This window comes from Mauremys reevesii, linkage group 4 (genome assembly GCF_016161935.1).
Source record: "Mauremys reevesii isolate NIE-2019 linkage group 4, ASM1616193v1, whole genome shotgun sequence".
NCBI classification, from domain to species: Eukaryota; Metazoa; Chordata; order Testudines; family Geoemydidae; genus Mauremys; species Mauremys reevesii.
The window spans coordinates 42,312,928-42,333,119 of record NC_052626.1 but is presented as its reverse complement, the minus strand read 5'-3'; the positions used below and the strand labels follow the sequence as shown (position 1 = coordinate 42,333,119).

At 50.4% G+C, this 20,192-nt stretch overlaps 3 protein-coding genes across 19 annotated transcripts in view; 1 reads left to right on the top strand and 2 right to left on the bottom strand.

Annotated features, from left to right (window-relative positions):
• The window catches only part of MLH3 (mutL homolog 3), a 35,262-nt gene extending 27,032 nt beyond the window's left edge, over window positions 1-8,230 (bottom strand). For 4 of the 9 annotated variants that reach the window (XR_005597662.1, XR_005597663.1, XM_039535160.1 and 1 more), the window contains exons 1-2: window positions 7,805-8,229; window positions 1,856-5,241 (exon numbers count right to left, since the gene is read on the bottom strand). Coding sequence is in view for 7 of the 9 variants with exons in the window: in XM_039535160.1 (XP_039391094.1) it covers window positions 1,856-5,241; window positions 7,805-7,815 (3,397 nt within the window). In the remaining 2 variants the exon portion in view is untranslated. Of the gene's footprint in view, window positions 1-1,855; window positions 5,242-5,717; window positions 6,437-7,804 lie in introns of those variants that run through there. The other 5 variants (XM_039535162.1, XM_039535166.1, XM_039535165.1 and 2 more) reach the window with 5 other exon arrangements.
• A 1,281-nt stretch (window positions 8,231-9,511) lies between these two features.
• Window positions 9,512-12,031, bottom strand: ACYP1 (acylphosphatase 1). 8 transcript variants are annotated; one of them, XM_039533876.1, is made up of 3 exons: window positions 11,640-11,662; window positions 11,383-11,478; window positions 9,512-10,156 (listed from the first exon to the last, which is right to left on the bottom strand). In XM_039533876.1, exons 2-3 carry the CDS (start codon window positions 11,464-11,466, stop codon window positions 9,941-9,943), a joined length of 300 nt encoding a protein of 99 aa, XP_039389810.1. In that variant the 5' UTR covers window positions 11,467-11,478; window positions 11,640-11,662; the 3' UTR covers window positions 9,512-9,940. The 8 variants fall into 8 exon arrangements, with proteins under 8 accessions (XP_039389810.1, XP_039389806.1, XP_039389803.1 ...); XM_039533872.1 differs by having other exon boundaries at window positions 11,353-11,478; window positions 11,640-11,657; XM_039533869.1 differs by lacking the exon at window positions 11,640-11,662 and adding an exon at window positions 11,894-12,031 and having other exon boundaries at window positions 9,610-10,156; window positions 11,353-11,478.
• Window positions 12,008-19,244, top strand: ZC2HC1C (zinc finger C2HC-type containing 1C). 2 transcript variants are annotated; one of them, XM_039533867.1, is made up of 3 exons: window positions 12,008-12,143; window positions 14,104-15,388; window positions 16,691-19,244. In XM_039533867.1, the coding sequence occupies exons 2-3, from the start codon at window positions 14,111-14,113 to the stop codon at window positions 16,952-16,954; spliced, it is 1,542 nt and encodes a 513-aa protein (XP_039389801.1). In that variant the 5' UTR covers window positions 12,008-12,143; window positions 14,104-14,110; the 3' UTR covers window positions 16,955-19,244. The 2 variants fall into 2 exon arrangements, with proteins under 2 accessions (XP_039389801.1, XP_039389802.1); XM_039533868.1 differs by lacking the exon at window positions 12,008-12,143 and adding an exon at window positions 12,298-12,591.
• Window positions 19,245-20,192: the final 948 nt, after the last annotated feature.

Here is a 20,192-nt window from a genome sequence, read left to right as displayed (position 1 = left end):
ATTTTCATTATCTGAGCAGATGCCACCAGCAGAAGGTTGATTTTCTTTTTTGGTGGCTCAGGTTCTGTAGTTTCTGCATCAGAATGTTGCTCTTTTAAGACTTCTGAAAGAATGCTCCACAACCCATCCCGATCAGATTTTGCAAGGCACTTCAGAGTCTTAAAACTTGGGTCGAGTGCTGTAGCTATCTTTAGAAATCTCACATTGGTACCTTCTTTGCATTTTGTGAAATCTGCAGTGAAAGTGTTTAATGTGAATCACATGTGCTGGGTCATTATCTGAGACAGCTATAACATGAAATAGATGGCAGAATGCAGGTAAAATGGGGTGGGAGGGGGACAACATAAAAGCAGGGGACATGCAATTCTCCCTCAAGGAGTTCACTCTCAAATTTAATTAACTTTTTTTTTTTAAACGAGTGTCATCAGCATGGAAGCATGTCCTCTGGAATGGTGGCCGAAGCACAAAGGGGCAAATGAATGTTTAGCATATCTGGTACCCAAATAACTTGCAATGCCGGCTACAAATGTAGGAGCATTGCCAGATCAAGAGAAGTGATTATTCCCCTCTATTCGGCACTGGTGAGGCCACATCTGGATTATTGCATCCAGTTTTGGGCCCCCCACTACAGAAAGAATGTGGACAAATTGGAGAGAGTTCAGAGGAGGGCAACGAAAATGATTGGGGGCTGGGACACATGACTTATGAGGAGAAGCTGAGGGAACTGGGCTTATTTAGTCAGCTGAAGAGCGAGGGGGGATTTGATAGCAGCCTTCAACTACCTGAAGGGGAGTTCTAAAGAGGATGGAGCAAGGCTGTTCTCAGTGGTAGCAGATGACAGAACAAGGAGAAATTGTCTCAAGTTGCAGTGGGGAGGTCTAGGTTAGATATTAGGAAAAACTATTTCACTAGGAGGGTGGTGAAGCACTGGAATGGGTTACCTAGGGAGGTGGTGGACTCTCCATCCTTAGAGGTTTTTAAGGCCTGGCGTGGTAAAGCCCTGGCTAGGATGATTTAGTTGAGGTTGGTCCTGCTTTGAGCAGAGGATTGGACTAGATGACCTTTTGAGGTCTCTTCCAACCCTAATCTTCAATGATTCTAAGAAGAGGGCAGCATTATCTCCTGTAAATGTAAACAAACTTGTTTGTCTTAGCGATTGGCTGAATAAGGAGGACTGAGTGGACTTGTACGCTCTGAAGTTTTACATTATTTTGTTTTTGTACACTTTTTTATTTCAGTTACAACACAGAATACAATATATATGAAAATGTAAAAAAATCCAAAATATTTAATAAACTTCAATTGGTATTCTATTGTTTAACAGTGCAATTAACTGTTAAAGTTTCTTTGCCACAGAACTGAGACCTCTCCAAGGAAAGGAGGCAACCAGCTTGGCAAATATTAGAATCAGCATGTTCCAGAGATTAATTGCGATTAATTTTTTTGGTTAATCATGTGAGTTAACTGCGATTAATTGACAGCCCTACTAAATACCTTCAAGAATTTGACCCATAGTGTATACACTTCTCAAGCTGGTATAAGATGTCACAAATTAAATGACAAAATGGGTCATGATCATGAGAATTCTCAGAGCATGATGCAGGGTGACACCGGGTGGTTGTCTGCTAAGCAGTATGCTATTTTCATACCTTTTTCAAAATGTGAATCTACTGTACTATTTCCATATTGCCATCAACAATTTCCTGTTTTCTACAGAACTAATTCATGTGATGCAATAGTTATTTCTGTATGGAAATTACAGGCATTGCCATAAAGAGTATTTTAGACTGCCAGGAGGACCCAAACTATCTGCATCACTCTTTCCTTGCAACAAAATTAAACATCACGTACTTACCACTCTGTAAGACAACATTCACAGCCATTGTAGTTATATCTTTAGTACAAGCAGCCTGAAGTTCTTCAGTTGGAGGAGTACTGTAGGTGCTTAGTCCAGTCATTTTATTGACGTATACCATCTTACCCAGTGAAACATCAAAACGTTGCATCCAGACAGGACACAATATTGATTCCTCATTTTTAGACTGAACTGCATTTGTGACATCTCCAGGTACTTCCAAACTACTTGACAAAGTTACATTGGGAAGCTCAGTGGCTTTTGAAGTCTGCTTTGAAGATACATCCACAATATTTCCATCTTTAGAGATGCCCTCAGAATAACTCTTTTCACTGTGTAATGCCAAACCACTGCTTGTGGTGGCCATGTACTCCCCATCTGTGTTGATGAGAAGTGACTGGTTCACGGCATTTTCCATAGTCCCTCCTCTTGTACTATACATTTTGCAAGGAGCATCCTGCTCATCAGAGGCAGACGCAAGGATGCAATCGTCTACCCCTACTTCTTGTGAGGAGCTTTGACACATTTGATAAGAACTCTGCAAAAAATCATCAGTTTGAGACAAAAGATGCAATGTGTTACCTTTTCTGCTTGAATCTCTTTGGAATTGTTCATCAACTTGTCCCACAACTTCTGTAGCTAAAACTTCCTTGTGGTCACCCTTCATTCTGGACAGTTTAGAAGCTAGAGATCCAAGTGATCTACTGCTACTTAGGTCTTTTCTTCTAATTTGAGAGTAGTCAGTCAATGTCAAAGGACTCTCTCTCACACAAGGAGCTTTTCTGTTTAACAAAGTTTCTTTGCCACAGAACTGAGACCTCTCCAAGGAAAGGAGGCAACCAGCGTGGCAAATATTAGAATCAGCATGTTCCAGAACTTGGGTTTCACAAATGTTAACACATTCAAAATTATTATTCTGATTCTTCAAGGTGTCAAGATCAGCTAGACAACCAAGAACACCTGGAGGTTCAAATTCACTCCTCTTCTCTGGAATAGATACTGATGGTGCACTCCTGACCTTCCCATAATGTCTCCTGAATCGCTCTAAAGACCCCAACTGTATGGCCAAACTCAGCTTCTTATAGGCTTGGGTTCTGGGCATAACAGATAGCTCAACCATTTGTCTTCTGTTGCTTGGATTATTTTCATTATGAGCAAAACCCAAGGAAGTGACAGGAAGCAACTCTCTAGTGTGTGATGTTACACACTCCCTTCTATCTCTTGCAGTAATGGAAGCTACCTCCTCATTCTTCTGGCCTGATACAGTCTCATTTTCTAACCACTCATATGCATATGCTCTGCATACTTCTCTATTGGGTAGTGTAGTATACTCTTTATTTAAAATACTAGAAATATCCTGAACATTTAGACCCTGAACTGAAAAGCTCATCTTGTTTCCAAATATGTCCTTGGCACTTACAGGACCAGGTTTAGAATGCATGTTTAATGAGCAATTCATTTCAGTTTGTTCATGTGGTGGCTGATTTTGCATCACATGAGTTATAAGGCCTGTGGAACACAACTTCAGTGGTACTGATCTAACAACCCTTCCTTCACCATCATTATTTGGCCCTTTACTTTTTCTACTGTCATCTTTCATCACATCAGACATTCCCATCAATGCTCTCCCACAAAGAAGTTCTGGTCCATCAGCTGTATCTTCAACTCTCTCATGCTGCTCTTGAGTGACACCATTTCCGAAGGCAATGTTGATGCTGCTTTTCTGAGCTGCACTGTCCTCCTGCGTTCTTGCATCTTCCACACAATTCTCAGTACAACATGGCATTTCAGCATAACTGTCTATTTCTACTCTTTCTGACCTGGACTCCCCAGAGAGATTTTCTGAAGACTTGCAGCTCACAAACACCATTTTGGGATTGTTGAATTCTTTTGGCTCTTGTTCTGAGATACCTAATCCTGAGAAATCAGAAGTGGTGCCTTCTTTGTTGAGCAGAGGACTCGCTGTGTCAGCTGGTTCAGCAATGATCAGACCTGAGGAGACTTCCTTTTCTGCATTATCATTTGAACTTATGAGATCTGAAGACTCTTCCTGAATAGTCACTTTTCTTTTGACAGTTTTTGATTGCAAATTAAACATTTCATAGGAATCTACAATATCATCATATGTTTTCTTAAAATTGTCTTGTATGCTCTTTTCTTCAGAGAGTGCAGGCTGCAGAGCTCTGGTCCCGTACAAACTAAAGCCATTGTCTTCATTAAATTCTTTTATGTCTTCACCAGACAGTTCAACAAATAAGTGTTCTTGCTTTAAAAATGTTTTCACTCCTTCCTCAATGCAAGCTAAAAGAGCATCCCAATTGCGGAATTCTATCAGAGTTTTTGCAGGTTCCAGACATACATCATATTCACAATACTGACACTTCACATTGATAATGAAGATTCCATAGAGCTCTGGGCCACGATGCCGAACAGGACTTGAACTCATCTGTCTGTTGGCAAGGCCACCTTTTGCCTTGCAAATAACACTTTCTTTCCTTAATAAAAAGTCCATGAGTTTATGCAATCTTGTTTTTAAAACCAGTCTATTATTCACATACAAAAACTGCATATTCTTATTGTAATGCCCTTCAGAACTGATATAGCCACTTAACTCAAACCCCCCAGATGTATAATTTATTTTTCGTAATTTCTGTGTTCTTCCCAGTCCATAAATCTGACAAAAACGGGAACACATATCTTTTGTCTTGGGGAGCTGAAGCATCATAGAACAGGAAGCATCATTTCTTAAGGAAAATGAGACAGAAGGATGTATGAGCGAAAGAGCCTCTACCTTCTGCCTCACCCTCTCAAATTCCAGCATGGGATCCATGCACTTTTTCCTCACTGGTAACTGGTGGAACAGGTTATACACAGTTACTGTTGTTCCACCACTTGGTCTAGTCAATTCAGCCTCACAGACTTCCAGTGCTTTCCCATTCTGAAAGAGTTTCATAAAGGTTTTCACTGTATTGTTGGTTTTGGATGAAATTTCTACTATGCTGGCCATATTTGCTATGCTGGCCACAGCCTCCCCTCGGAAACCATAGAACTTCAGATTCTCTAAATCCTCCACTGAGTTGCACTTACTAGTGAAATATCGATTACCCACTTTATTTAGATCCTCTCTCCCCATCCCAGAGCCATTGTCCACCACCTGGACCTTGAAGGTTTCCAAATCCACCCGTATGGCCACACATGTTGCTTTAGCATCAATGCTATTGAGGACAAGCTCTTCAACACACTGGGCCAGTGAGTTGATGGCCACTCCAGAGCGTAACCTGGAGCGCACATCTTCAACCAAACATTTGATCATGGCAAAAGCAGAAAGGTGAGGAACCCAAGAAATTTCAGGAACATCATTCCTTTTCCTTCTTTGAAATAGTCCCCTGTAAAAAAACAAAGGGACAAAGAGTAAAAGCTCAGAGTTTAAAAATCTCTTACAGTTACTATATAAGTTATTTAAAAAAGTTAATTTTGCCTCCATGAATGCCATAACTTTTTCCTGGTATTCAGAGCATTTTTCTATGCTCACTTTCCCTGCCCTGGCTATGACCAGGCATCCGACAGTGCCCTAGGCATGAAAGTGTAACAATAAAGAATAAGAGTGCCTGCATTTTCATGATCCTTATTAACACTATACTCCTTTCCCTAATCCTATACTCTCTAAAAGAAAATCCAAACACAAAGAACAAAAACAAGCTATCAATGCCCAGCACAGGGAAAGCACCAATTGCCAGTAACTTCAGCAATATGTACTGAATGCCACCAAGAGTGAGGCTCAGAGCCCTCTTCACATCATTGTTATCCAATAAACTTATTTTGCTGTTCTTCTTTCAAGTGGACTCAGGATATCCATCCTCACCATGGCCAGACAGCATCTATCCTTGGAAACACTCCAACATGTACCCAGCTGGGAAGATGCAGTTGCCATAAAAACCACACTGGCACATGGGCTGGCTCAAAGGTGGTGGTGGGGTGTCTAATAAATTAAGCTTTTCTTTCTATTATGATTATTTTATATCATATGGGTTCATTCATCACCTGTTGGTATTTAGCAGGATGTACACTTTTCCCTTGAACCTCACATCTACATGTTAGAGTGAAGAGGATTGGAGAAGCACAGGTCCCCATCCTGTGCTAAAAGCAGAGGAAAGCCCCTCTCCTTTCTCTTCCTTGGGAAGCAGCATTCCCACTTAGCTCCCATCCTCTTTTGCAGGTACAGCAAGTGCTCCCCTTCCTATTTCAATCTACTTCAACCATGGCCCAGATCCCAGGATTTAGCCTAGTCACAGGTGTCAGTGCAATCACCTGTCCACACTACAGGCTGCGATCAACCGGCTTTTCAATTTGGGCAGGCCTAGGTCACTCACCCCAGCACCTGCAAAAGGTCCCCAAAGAGACCGATCTGTCACACAGGTGCCCGTGTGAAGCACGTTACAGCTCTGGCTCTCTACTGGGAGAGTTTGATGCCCAGTTTCGCTAGGGTCATGGGTGGCAAGTTATATACCCATGTGGTGCCTGGGCACCAGCAATATTCAGAGCCCGGGGCCCAGCTCCACCAATGTTTGGGCTGGGTTCCCCCTCTGGCCTCACCTGCCACCCCCCTGCACCTCCCCAAGTGTCCCCCGGCCCCTCCTTGCTGGCCCCGTCAGAGCATCCCTGCCTCTTGCGTGCAGCTCCATGCTGCGTCCCTGCAACAAGTGGTGCTGCAGGGTCCTAGTGCCCCTCATATCGCCTGCCTGAGCCTGCTCTTCCACCTCAGACCCTTCCCTTTTCCATCAGGACCCTCCACCAGCACAGCCCCCCAGTCCCCTCCCGCCCGCAGTCACCACTCCTGCCCCATGCTGGGCAAGGAGGCAGCCCCATCCCCCACCCCCAGTGAGGTTACAGCCAGGGGCAACAGCAGGGGAGGAAGCACACACAGCACCCAGGGGCAAAAAAAGCAGGCGGCTGCAGCACAAGCAAAGGCCTAGGGGGGGAGGGCGGCCGCCGGGGGGGCGGGGGAGGGCGGGGAGGACGGGCGCCGGGCCTGCGCGCGGCAGGTGTCCACCAGGGGGGGAGCCCCGGACGCTGCCCGCGCGCGGGCGGCGGGGGGGCGCCGGCGCCGCGGCTCGCTCCCTCCCGCAGCAGCAGGCAGGCAGGACTCGCCGGAGGACCCGACCACGGACCGCCGCGCCGCGTCATGCGCGCGCGTCTTCGCGCCGGTCCCGCCGACCCGCCCGCAGCGGAGCTCTCTCAACCGGCGGGAAAGGGGGGGGGCCGGGCAGGACCGGGGGGGGGCGGCGGCGCACATCCGCCGCGCTTGGGGGCAGCGTGATTTCTAGAGCCGCCCCTGACCGCACCCCCCCGGCACCCACCACGGGGGAGCTGAGGAGATTCCTGGACCTGAGAGGGGCCCCTAGGAGCACATGCAGTGAGAGTGGTGGGGGTGAGTGTGCTGCTGGGGGGGGGGAAGAGGGGGCTTCTCCCCCAGAGCTTGCTGCAGTCGCCAGGGAAAGGGCTGGAGGGAGTCCTCCTCTCTGGCCCCTGTCCCGGAGCAGCCTGCCTGCACCCCAATCTCATACCCAGCCCTTCCCCACCCCAAACCCCTCATCCCCAGCCAGAGCCCTCACCCCCCACACTCCTACTTTCACCCTGAGCCCCTCCCATACCCCAAACCCCTCATCCCCAGCCCGACAGAGCCCTCATCCCCCTGCACCCTAACCGTCTGCCCCAACCCTGAGCTCCCTCCTGCATCATGAACCCCTCATCCCCAGCACCACCCCACAGCCCGCACCCCACCCCACCCCTCTGCCATAGCCCTGAGCCCCCTCTCACACCCCAAACCTCTCATCCCCAGCCCCACCCCTGCACCCCCTCCCATCCCCAAACTCCATCCCAGAGCCTTGGGCAGGTGGGGGGCAGAGTTGGGGGGGGCAGGTTCTGGGCACCACCAAAATTTCTACAAACCTGCCGCCCATGGCTAGGGCACTGCCCAGAATGCCGGGCAGGGAAGGAAGGGAAACAGTTCAGCCCGCCAAGGGATGAAGTCTATCGACTTACAAACAACAGGCCCTTAAAGGAGCCCGCCCAGATCCCCGGGCGCAGCAGGGTGAGGGAGCTGTGCCAGCTCAGCCCTGGCCAATGCCAAACAGGGGCCTCCCAGTCCCTCTACCACCATACCAGCTCAGGGAGGCAGCTGCATTTTGGTGACTGAATTAAAATGTCCCCGCACAGTTCCCCTGACTCCCTCAGAACCCGTTGAGGGGGGAGGGGGTCCCTCCACACTAAGGGCCGGGCGCGAAACAGACCGACCGATCAACCGCCCGCCGCGGCCTCTTTGGCTCGCAAGGTACAAGTCCCAGACTCGGTCCGCGAGAAGGAAGGCGGGGAGAGAAAACCCTGTGGCACATGCGCAGTGAAGATATGTGGGGCCGAGGGAAGAACCACTGCAGGCCGGAGGTGACTACAATTCCCAGCATATATTGCAACATGATTCAATGCATGCTGGGAGTTGTAGTCTTTCTTGAGGGTGGCTCCTTCTGTCGCATTTTGTCAATTGAGTGCCGCCCACTGGCTCCTCTGACATGGGCAAACGCACCATATTGTCAGTATTGTTCAGTGGGGCATGGTCAGGGTGTGTGCCCAAGGTTGCCCACTTTGATTTCCTCACCATCCCCTAAAGTCTCATGGATGCAGCAGCGCCTCTAGGAAAGCTGAGCAGACAGCAGATAGCCGGTGGCATGGGAAATTTGGTTGGGGTTTTATCTAGTAAGCAATCAGGATGTTCCCTTGAGGGTGCAGATGGGTTGGAGGTCACTAGCCATTCCTTCTGCATTCCTGATTCACTTCTTCCTCTCCCTATGTTAACACTGACTGGAGGCCAGCTGCCTCTATGCTGGTGTGCCTCACATGGTAGTGTACCAAAATCTCAGTGAGCAGCAGCATACAGGGTCTACTACACAGCAATCTGGGCTCACACAAAGAAGTAGTGGGCAGGCTAAGTTTACTGAAAATGGGACAAAAAAAAAATCTTATAACTGGATGAACTAATAACAATAGTATACCATGATTGTACAGGGATGCATGCCAAAAATAATAGTAATATGGTAACCCTAAGAAGCTGGTCCTATTTCAAACCCATTATGGCAGCTCCACCTGCAAAATGAGTTGGTAGGTCTACCTGCTAATAGCCAAGTGCCAACATGACAAAACCACCACCACTGCTACAATTGGTTTTAATCAACCACTTTATTGGCAGTCTCACTATAGAGCCTAAAGACTGAATCGGCTACACAGACTAAATTTTCCTCTCCCTCCTAGAGAATTAGCATCAAGGCATTGGGCATGCTGTGCTACTACTCTACCAATCTGAGGGGACAGAGAGAAGACCTCAATTTCTAGGGCTTTTGGTCTTGTACCAGCCCTATATTCATTCATATATTGTGAAAAACATCACAAGCAGCAGCAGCAGCAATATCCCCTGCTGGCTGTGTTGCTGCAGTACCACTAAAAGCTTTCCCAGCTTGGCCAATCGTCACCCAAAAACATCAATGATGCTAATGTGAAGTACACACAAGGCACCCAATAGAATAGAAACTGTCAAATACAGTCATTGCTGGATGGAAGATAAAACAGCTGTTTCTGAGAACTGGAAACTTAATAGAGAGAGGTAAATGATTCTTTAACAGTATTTAATATTAGAAGAAGCCAAAATTCCATGGTTCTGCCCTTCAAGGTATCAATTCCAAGGCTGGTTATATGACTTATGTGAACTAGATAGGATACTATACTGACTGTGTGTTCTCTTATACACAAAATGAGTTTGAATGGTTGCAAATAAATTCAGATATGAGAGGTTGGGTTTCCAAACAATCCCTTTATTAAAGGCAGTCTCACCCTCCAGTCTGCCTGTTTTCCTGCCCATGGCATTCAGGAAGATTCAGGGTTAAATACTATAACAGACAGACAATAAATTAGAACAGTAACAAGATAAAACTAAGGGCTCTCTGTTTTTGGACACTATCTGACTGAACAAGTAAAGGTTGGTGGGGAAGTTTTTGAGAGCTCAACTCCCTCCTCAGTGCTTTCTGTCTTTCAGTCTAGTTATTTCACAATGCTGAAGTTCCTGTACTCCAGTGCAACAATCTTCTTCTCATTGAGGAATTCTGCTCGGCTGATGTGGGATTTGGGGCTTCCTGTCTTCCTGAGCCATTCCTGCAGCTCCCGTACCTTGACACTGGGACCTTGGATTTGTCCTTGCACAGTGCCATCTTCGGTGTTTTGGACCCAGCCAACCAGCCCCAGCTTCTTACCCTCAGCCTAAAAAGGAAATGTGAGATGAAGATGGGATTAATATGAATTGAACGCAGACCACAGACTGGCATCTTTATATAGGAATCAGTCCCCAGGGAGGACCATGGGAAAGCCATCTATAAGAGAGATCCCATGGAATAGTCATACAGAATGTACTTTGGGATTAATCCAGTTATCCACTGTAACACATTTACATTGACCAGCACCTGCAATACATCCCTTGAGTTACCCCTCCTAGGGAATACAAACCAGGTGTCACTGGCAACAGGCAGTGTGAAGAGATTCCAAACAAAACACAGCTGTGGGTATAAAAGCCATGATGCTAGTGACTCATCAAAGACTCTCCTGACTCAGTCTCAGCTGAATTACTTACAAATGACCCAGAAGCCTCACAAAAGCCTCTGGGACCTTTGATGGAAAGAGTCTGAGATGGAGACCATTAAGAGATCACAACAGAATGTTGACTGACCAGGAAGAGGGTAAGGTGACTCCCCAGGATGGGAGGTTCCAAAAGGAAAAGACTTCGACTTTGAATGTTAATGTTTTTCATTAAAATACAAAATGTAACTCAGATTTTGTTCTCTAGGGAGGTCAGCAATACCTAGACCACTCCAGTCCCAAGAAATACTCTTACTCTAGGAGCTGGGATTTAATGGGCTGTATTTATTTAGTGAGACAAGTCCTCAGCAAGTCACAGCCCAACACCTGGACCACCCGAGTCCTCTCCTGCAAAAAATGATGGATCCAGAAGGCAAGACTGGTGACTCCTGCAGCTACCCCAAAAGGAGAAAACATACAAGAGCAGTAAGGGGGAAAACAGCAGCAGCTACAAGGCAGATGGGGCCAATGCCAAGTTGGGAGAAGCAGCTCAGGCCCAGCCGGGCGCAGCTCCAGGCCCCAGCATGCCAAGCGCATACTTGGGGTGGCAAGCCGCGGGGGCACTCTGTCGGTGCAGCGAGGGCGGCAGGCAGGCTGCCTACGGAGGGTCCGCTGGTCCCGCGGCTTTGAAGGACCTCCCGCAGGCAAACCGCCGGAGGCAGCCTGCCTGCCGTGCTTGGGGCGGCAAAATCCCTAGAGCCGCCCCTGGGCCCAGCCTGTGCTGAGATTCAAATACAGATGGGAGTTGAGTACAGCGTGGGCCCTGGTGGTGACTAGATCAAGGTGCCTGAGCAGCCACATCGTGGCTGAGCCACCAGCCTCACCCTCTGCTCCAGCATTTGCAGCAGACACACCTGGGTGTACTTGCGGAAGAACACTCCTTGGACCTTCCCAAAGACTTCATAGTCCACAGAGATGAGGCTGTCGCCCTCAGTCATAGTCACGCCAGCCTGGTACAAAAACAAAGCGGCGACTATTAGCAGAGATCCAGGGGGATGCCGCCACCCTCCTCCCCCACGCAGGGAAGACGGGCTTCCCGCAGGGCCCCACTGCGGCGGCACTGCAGGGCTCGGGAGGTGGGAGTGGGGAGACAGGCAGGCAGGAACCGCGCCTTATATGGTGCCTAACGTCCCAGGACCCGTGCCCAAGGAGGAGCCACTGAGCAGCCACCCGGCGCTTCCAGCAGGCAGAGGGAGCTGCCCCCACTCCCCGCCGTGCCCTGGAGGCGGGGTCACGCCTCCGCCAGCCCCCCGGGCAGGTGTCCCGCCTCCGCCCACGACCTGTCCCCATCAGCAACTTCACGAATAAGCAGCAGGGCGGGGAGACGGGTCCGATCCCTTCGGGCGCGGGTCCGGCCGAGCTCACCCGCCAGGGACCCGCAGCCAGAGCGAGAACTCGCGCTGCCCAACGGCTGTGGCGCTCCGGGTTTTACCGCCGTCCGGTCATAGAGCCGGGAACAGAGCCGCCCCAGACCATAGAGCCGAGTGCCAGAGCGGCCGACTCAGCTGGAGGCTAGAGCGGCCCCGGAGATAGCGTTGGCGTGCTGGTTTCCAGGCAACTGTAGTAAACAGGCGGTGCGCAGCGCCCGGGCCGCCCAGCGCGGCCGGAGGCCCAGGTGAGGATGGCGGTGATGGGGCATTTGTTTCCCCGGGGGTGCGTGACGGCAGCACCTCGCCCGGGGGGGACGTGACCTTGCCCGGGGCGGGAGTCGGGGCAGGGGGTTGGCTGCCGGGGTGTCGGAACGTGTCTGGACAGCCTCGCTCGCCGGAGGGCGTTTTCTGTGGTGCCGAGCTGACATGGGGATAACGGGTCCCGAGCGGGGCCGGGCCTTCCCCACGCGGAAAGGAGGCAGGGCGCTTTACTTAAGGGCCTGGTTCAAGTCCCAGCTCAGCAGCCACCTCTCGCGGAGCAAGCCGTGACTGGTCTCCGTCTGACAACGCTGCCTGTCTCAGCAGGGGCACGGAAATATCCCACCAAGGAACGTGACCTCATTGATTTTCACTGCCTGGGCTGAGAGAAGGGCAATGAAGGAAACAATCATCAGCATCAACTGCACTTTGCAGGTGCTGTCAAAATTCATTCAGCTTTAGCAACCTCAGGCTGTTGGTTAATATAAGGAAAAGTGTGTGTGTGTTATAACAATAAATGCTGTTTAGTCTGACAGAGTCCCTGCAAACCTGCCCCATTCTCAGCCTTGTTTCCAATGTGCCACTTAGAGAGGGTTTGGTGAGTTCTAATATCAGCAGAAGGCTATAGCCTCAATTTCCTGGTCTCAATGGAATAGACTTCCCTGCTGGCTGAGCATGTCCCTTCTGCTTTCATAGCAAGACATTGCACAGGCAGGGATGGTTTTAAACCATCCCTCAAGCTTCTGCTGGGGAGCGGGGTCTTGGTCTTGCCCCACTCCAGGCAGGGAGCAGTCGGAGGCTACTCCACGTGGCCAGAAACAGCCATGTGGCCCTGCTCCGGCACTCCAGCTGGGGCGCAGGGTCAGGGACTGCTCCATGCGGCCCCTGGAAGCTGTGGCTCCTATGCACACCAATGGCCCCGCTCCAGTGGCCCTCTCCGGTGCTTCAATGGGAGCTGCAGAGGTGATGCCTGCAGATGGGGCAGCATACCTCTCGCACCCCTGAGCCTCTCCCTATGCCCCAATCCCAATCCCCCTCATGCCCTCCAAACCCCTCAATCCCTGCCTGGAGTACCCTCCTGCACCCCAAACCCCTCATCCCCAGCCCCACCCCAGAGCCTCCACCCCTTTCCACACCCAGGGGCGGCTCTAGGCACCAGCAAAACAAGCTGGTGCCTAAGGCGGCAAAATGTAGGGGGCGTCCCCTGCCGCCGGGGAGGGCGGGAGGCTGGGCCGGCGGTCCTGCCGCCGTCATGGCTGCGGCAGGTCGACCGGAGCCCGGGACGAGTGGACCTGCCGCAGGCACGACTGCGGAGGCGCTCGTCCGCGGCTCGGCTGGACCTCCCGCAGGCATGACTGCGGCAGGTCAACCGGAGCCGCGGGACCACGGCACCCGCCGCAGTCATGCCTGCGGCAGGTCCACTCGTCCCGGGCTCCGGTCGACCTGCCGCAGCGGGAGCTCAACCGGAGCCGCGGGAAGAAGGGACCCGCCGCAGGACCGGGGAAGGGTGGCGCAGCGCACCGCGCTGCTTGGGGCAGCGTGATTTCTAGAGCCGCCCCTGTCCACACCACAACTCTCTGCCCCAGCAATGATCCCCCCTCCTGCCCTCTGAACCCCTTGGTCCCAGCCCAGAGCCCCCTCCTATATCCCAAATTCCTCAGCCCCAACCTAGAGCTCACTCCCCCACCCCCAGCCCAGAGCCCCCTCCTGCATCCTGAACTTCTCATTTCTGGCCCCACCCTGGAGCCCACACCCCCGACCAGAGCCCCAACCCCAATTTTGTGAGCATTCATGGCCCACCATACCATTTCTATTCCTAGATGTGGCCCTCAGGCCAGAAAGTTTGCCCACCCCTGCTCTAGAGTATAGATTTTGGGAGAGGAAGCCCCAGCTTGGGAACAAACATGTCTGTAATGTCTTTGTTTTTGCCCCAATGTTCTGCTGCAGGCACTGAATGGCTCAGCTGCAACTGGCTGTGTGTCCACCTGTGGATTCTATGGTGGCAGCTCCTAGTTTTCCATTAACAGGGCAGAAGAGATACCATCCCAAGGCCCTTGGGCACCAGTCCCGGCTAGAACACCTGAAGAACAACTTCCAGCTACAGCTCTTGCGTGACAAGGAGGAGAAACTGAAGGGTCTCTGCATCTGCAAAAGCCAGAGTTATTCCTGCTCTCTCTCTTCTGGGAGCAGCCAGCAGGACTCTGGACAGGGAGGCTTCTACTCTGCTGGATCCCATAGCCGGTATCTCACCAGCCAGACCAGTACTTTGCCCTCTAAGTGGGCAGCCAGGCGGAGAGAAGGGGTGGATCGATCCTACCCTCTGAAACCAGTCTTTCACCGCAAGGCTGAGAGCGTTCCAGTGGTCAGCACAAGTCAGCTCAGGAGCTCGTCACCCATGGCTGAATCTCCCAGCAATAGCTATAGCTCAAAGAAGAGAGGGAAGTTGCCAGCAGCCAGGGCCCAGCCAGCTGTATTGCCATCTTCTTTGGCAGCAGAGCAGCATAAGCAGTCAGCCACCCATCCAAGCAGAGCAGAGTTGGGTTACATCCAAAGGCTGGAGGCAGCTGGGCAGAGCCTGGAGGAGGAGATCCGGAGGAAAGAGGCCCTCCTCAGGGAGAAGCTGAGGAGAACAGAGGAGGAACTCAGGAGGATCCAGAGAGAGAAGCAGCAGGTGGAGGTGGAAGAGAGAAAAGAGAGAGAGGGTCTGAGGATGCAAGAGAAGAAAGCAGCAGGGCTTTCTGGGGGGAACATTTTCAGGGTTACACCCAGGCCCAGTGAGGGGGACTGTGGTTGGGAGCAGTCTCCAGAGGGTGCCATGCCCGTGCCAAACAATACCCACCTTCCCCATGTGCAGGGCATAGGGAGACTCAAGAAGGGGCGGCTGGTGGCCAGCAACAGCAAAATTCAAGAGCACATGGCTTTGGAGAGCATGGCCTCCTGTTCAAAGTTGGTCATGAAACACAGCCAGGGTCCACCTGCAGCAGCCTCCTCAGAACAAGATCCTGCAGCAGAACTGTTGCATTCACAGGATCCCATTGTCAGGGAGCAGGGGGAGCTAGGAGAGTGTGGCTTTTGTGGGCGTAGGTTTCTCCATCTCCGGCTGGAGAAGCACATGAATGTTTGCAGCAAGAGCCAAGGCTCCAAGAGGAAAGTATTTGACTCAAGCATGGCGAGAGCCAGGGGAACCGAGCTGGAGCAATATCAGCACTGGAAGGGCAAAAACCCCACCCAGGTAACATGCACTTGGAGGCAACTGGCTGGCCTGGGGGTGGGTCAGTCCTTCCTCCTTGGAATTCTCTTTAAGAAGCGTGGATTTATACCTGTTTTAATAATACCTACTCCATTCAGGCCCACTAGAATATCGCCAACTTTAGGGGATAGGCCAGCAATGAGCCCATGCACAGGACCCGGCCTTAGAAGGTTTTAGGTGCTTGGTTTAGGACACCGACGCTTCCTGGAGATAGTCACCTGATCTCCAAAATAATGAGGGGGTATGAAAGAACTTGCTCATAGGTAGGGCCCTACTAATTTAACAGCTGTGAAAAACGTGTTATGGGCTCTGAAATAAGCCCTTCCCCATGAAATCCAATCTCAGTGTGCTGTTTGGAGTGCCCCAGCTGGGGGCTGCTAATTCAGGCTGGGCTGGGGAGGGATGGGACTTGTCCTTCCCCTGCACAGCTGCTCTTGGTGGGGAGATGAGACCCACGTCCAGAGGCAGCACAGAAATAAGGGTGGTACACCCTCACTTCTGTACTCCTGGGCACAGTTAATCTACCATGAGCCAAGACTAGCAACTAGGAGATCCTGACTGGGGCACTCCCAGGAGCAAGGGGGAGATCAGACCCACCTCCACTTCCCATAGGTGCTGGAACAGGGGTGCTGCACCTGCTGGCTTAAAGTGGTTTCCATCATTTACAGGGTTTACAGTTTTGCTTAATGGCTCTCAGCACCCCCACTATAAAAATTATTCCAACACCTATGCCACTTCCAGGCCTTTTACACTGTGCAAGGGGTAGAATCTCCTCCCACTGAAAGGGGCTCAACCCACTCCCACCAGGCTAGGATGCTCCCATCAGGGGGCAACCTCTTAGTGTTGGGAGGGGAGGGGGATGTCTGCTGTGCTTAGGTTGAGGGAGCTGCAGTATAATTGGAGCTGCTATTGGGGGCAGGCTAGGACCTGATCTAAAAGCCTATTGTTAAAACAAACCAATGGCAATGGGAACATCAGCTTCCCTCAGCCAAGCTCCAGCAGCCCCTGCCTGATGTATCTTGGCCTCACTGCTGCAGGCTCCCTTTAAGTGGCTACTTTCCCCTGCTCCTCCTGGTGACTGATGCCTTCCCTTGGCAACCACCATCTGTCTCGGCTGCCTTAAAGGGGTGGTACCAATCTGGGGGTTTGCTGAACTGGAGGTGGGTTCAGGGCTGAGTATGGGGTTGGGCCCTCTATGAGAAGATGGTGAGTAAAGGTAGAACCTGGAGCCAGCCCAGTTATAGCTCCTGCCACCTATACTAACCACTCTTCCTCCTTGTGCAGAATGAGCCACCCAAGAACAACTGGAGACAAAAGCATGAGTCTTTCATCCGGACCCTGCGCCAGGCCCGTGAGATGCAGCATGTGATCTCCAAAGGGGGGAAGATCTCAGACCTGCCCCCACTGCCCCCTGTAGAGAACCCAGACTATATCTCCTGCCCCCACTGCAACCGCCGCTTTGCACCCAAGGTGGCTGAGAGACATATTCCCAAGTGCAAAACCATCAAGAACCGACCCCCCCCACCACCACCACAAAGGAGACGTTAAGGATGACACTGCAGTGAATCCCAGCTCTCTCTCTCTCTCTCAAATTGGCTTCCGTCTAGAGCAAGCTTTGTGTTCTCACCATCCCCCAAGCAGGCTGCTAACTTTTAAGATATCCCCATGTAAAGTGAGTAAGGAGCTCAGACCCCATGAACAGAATACTAAAGTGCTTGTACTTTGAGCTGCAGCCAGTGGTTCCTGAGTGTGTGCAGATAGGTCCGTGAGAGTTTAGGCCACTACCCTACTGCTGCTGGTTCCCATCCCTTCCCCTTCTACAGCTCTTCACAAAGAGTTCAAGTTCTCTTGGTTGAAGAGATTGCTGGGTCTTGGTGTGAGTGGGAGGAGATTACCATGATGTCCCTTGTGTACGGAATGGGGTTGTCAATGGGACAGCAGCAAGGGAAGAACCACCATGGCTGGCTGCTCTTCAGAATCGTGATTAGCTGCTATGGGCAGGTGGTGGGGATGGAAGGTTGAGGGCTCTTTCCTCTGATATGAAGTAATACAGTGTGGGGCAGAGGTCATCCAGAGCTCGCAGATGGAAAGAAGCCCTTTAGTTAGGCACCAACCATGTGCTCAGCCTTGAACCAGCCACACAAAAATACCCCTATGCTGCTGAGCTCAAACTGATATTTGTACGTTAGCACCCTGACTGTGCTGAAGGAAGCACCTGCCTGCAGAACAGCTGGGGAGTGGGCTAGAATTCTACTGCAGTTTAGCTGCAGATGCTGGCACACGAAAGCCCCCAAAGATCAACTCTCCAGCTTCATCTGCCAAGGCTGTGTGGGGCTATATCTAGGAAGAGGGGGTGGGAAGGAAATCTCAGCTCCTGCAGTAGAGAGGCCTTGTGGGGGATGATACAGTAGTTTGGATAAGTCAGGAAAGGTAGTTTCCTTGCAGAGAGAGGGAAGATAAATGACATTAGCAAGTTAGAACATAATGTACAAACTACAACTTTCCTTCCCCCTGTTTCTAACAGCCCCTGGAGGCAGAATCCAGAACTGCTTCCCTCTCTCAGCTGCTTTTTGTGCTCAGTCCTGTATTTTCTGCATTGGTTTTGAGCTGAACAATGAAAACTGAGCAGGCAGGCTCATTCCATGCTTCTCCTGCAATAGCCCACAGGAGGATTTATTTAGCTTGTTTCCACTGGAATTCATGAAAATCCTGGGACTGTTTCTATTGGACTTGGGGTCAGTAACATTTTGCTTTTCAACATCCAAAAACCTTAATTTTGGGCCATGTTTGACATAGCATCTCTAATCAGAAGAGCAGATTGGGGAGGGGGGACCCATAAAATGCAGCTTCAGCACAAGAATTCCTTGTGTCAGAAAGCTTGCAGAGGAGCTATGCACGACCAGCCTCTTACTAGTTGGAGAGGCACCTTTCATCCCAAGTGTGCTTGTTCCAGCGTCAACTGTGGAATAGTAAAGACTCCTAGAGCTGGGTCAGGGCCTTTAGGTGACAGGGTGACTGTTACAAAGGGATTATTTACCAGGTGCATGAACTTGGACTCAGATGCAAGGTTCTTTCCAGCCTCAGTTTTCCATGGAGAGCATCCAGGCTGGCAGATGTCTTTAGGCCCCATGTAAGTAGCAGGTTGTTCAATACTAACGAAGGCCTAGCAGTTGGGTCACAAGCAGTGTAGGGATACCAATGGAAGAACAAGTAATTAACGAGAGGAGAAAATGAACAAAAAAAGCCCAGTAGCTTTTTCTTCAAGGCCCATGGTGATCCTGCCCCAGCGCAGCACAGCCTGGGGAAGATACACAGGGGCCAGATTTAACTAGGCTTAGTCAGAGGCTGGATATGTGGAAATAGTCCTTGACTGTGAGGTGTGTAATAGTCTCCCAAGGAAGTAGGAGACCTCCTGTCCTCAAGATAAGTGAGCAAAGCCACCTCCCTTGGGACACTATGGTAGTGCTCAAAGACCCCAATTAGGGTTAAAGCTGCATGGTTCTGGGCACTGTACAAGTATTGAAGAGTTTACAGCCTAGGAAGAAATATTAAAATCCAGACACAGGGTCTGAAATGGGTTCAACACATGCAGAGTGATCATGGGAGGCTGAGCACATGGCTTAGTAACTCCATTTCTGGTTTTACTGTGGGACAGCAGTGACGTCACAGGAAGGCAGGAGAGGAGTAAATAGCAAGAAAATGGGAAAGGGGGAGAGTGGAAATTCATCTGAACTGATGGATAAATTAATGTTTAAAATGAACTAAACATGAAACGAGTTTAAGAAAATCAGTACAGTAACCCCTGTGATGTGTTTATATTAAATCCAATTTTACACTATCCTCACCCTGTTCTTAATGTGCCAAAGGCTGTTGGTGTCTGCATCACAGAAGTCAGCAGGGAAAGTTGGTAAGGACAATGGAGCTTTTAGCTCTTGGGAAGTTGTGGGAGGCAGTTTGGGATTGTGGGATAAACACATTAACTGCAAATTTCTGCTAAAATTATGAACAGATTAAATAGCTAATGTTGACATTGAAGTTGTAGGCCAAATTGTCTGCTGGGGTTACACCACTGAAATCAGTGGAATTATGCCAGGAGATAATTGGCTTGCCATCTTTATGTTTCAGAGTCAACAATGGGCAGTTCACTGCTCTTGTTGAGCTATTGTTTCAGTTAATCTGCAGACTCAGGCAGGCGCACACACACCACAGAATACAGGTGGCCCTGATTAAAACCTCCAGAGAAGCAAGGGAGAATCAGAGTTATGTTCTCTGTACAGCACCCAGCACAATGGGACCCTGATCCATGACTGATGCTCTTAGGTGCTCTGGTAATGCAAATAAATCATGAGAACTGGCAGCAGTGCCGCTTATTAAAACTGCTGACTAAGTGACTCTGGGAGACTTTTAACACCCAGTAAAAGCTGTTCTAAGAGAACCAGGATTTTGTTCCTTTGGAGCCCATCTCTTCCTGCTGCTCATACCCCACATGGTACCATTGGAGCTGTGGTAAAAATGGTATCCTCATCAGTAAGAGAAGCAGCATCAAGAGACCAGGTCTCTCATGGAACACACAGCGTCTTTTCATGTAGATGTCCCTAGTAATGCAAAACTTGCCACTTTGTCACAGCAATGAACCTTCCCCTAAGCTGAGTGCGTGCACACTTTCCCCACACCTCTTGGTGGAATGAGAACACAGGAGACCCTGCTCCAACAGGAACCTGCCCTGAGCCGAGATTCTGCCTGAAGGAGAGGTGGGAATATGCACAGAGTCAGGACGCGCTGGAGA

Coding starts and splice junctions, on each gene's coding strand:
- ACYP1 (XM_039533869.1), bottom strand. CDS start 11,466: ATGACTGAGGGCGACAGCCTCATCTCTGTGGACTATGAAGTCTTTGGG. Junction 10,157..11,352: donor TGCAAATGCTGGAGCAGAGG/GTGAGGCTGGTG, acceptor TTTCCTTTTTAG/GCTGAGGGTAAGAAGCTGGG.
- ZC2HC1C (XM_039533867.1), top strand. CDS start 14,111: ATGGCTCAGCTGCAACTGGCTGTGTGTCCACCTGTGGATTCTATGGTG. Junction 15,389..16,690: donor AGGGCAAAAACCCCACCCAG/GTAACATGCACT, acceptor CTCCTTGTGCAG/AATGAGCCACCCAAGAACAA.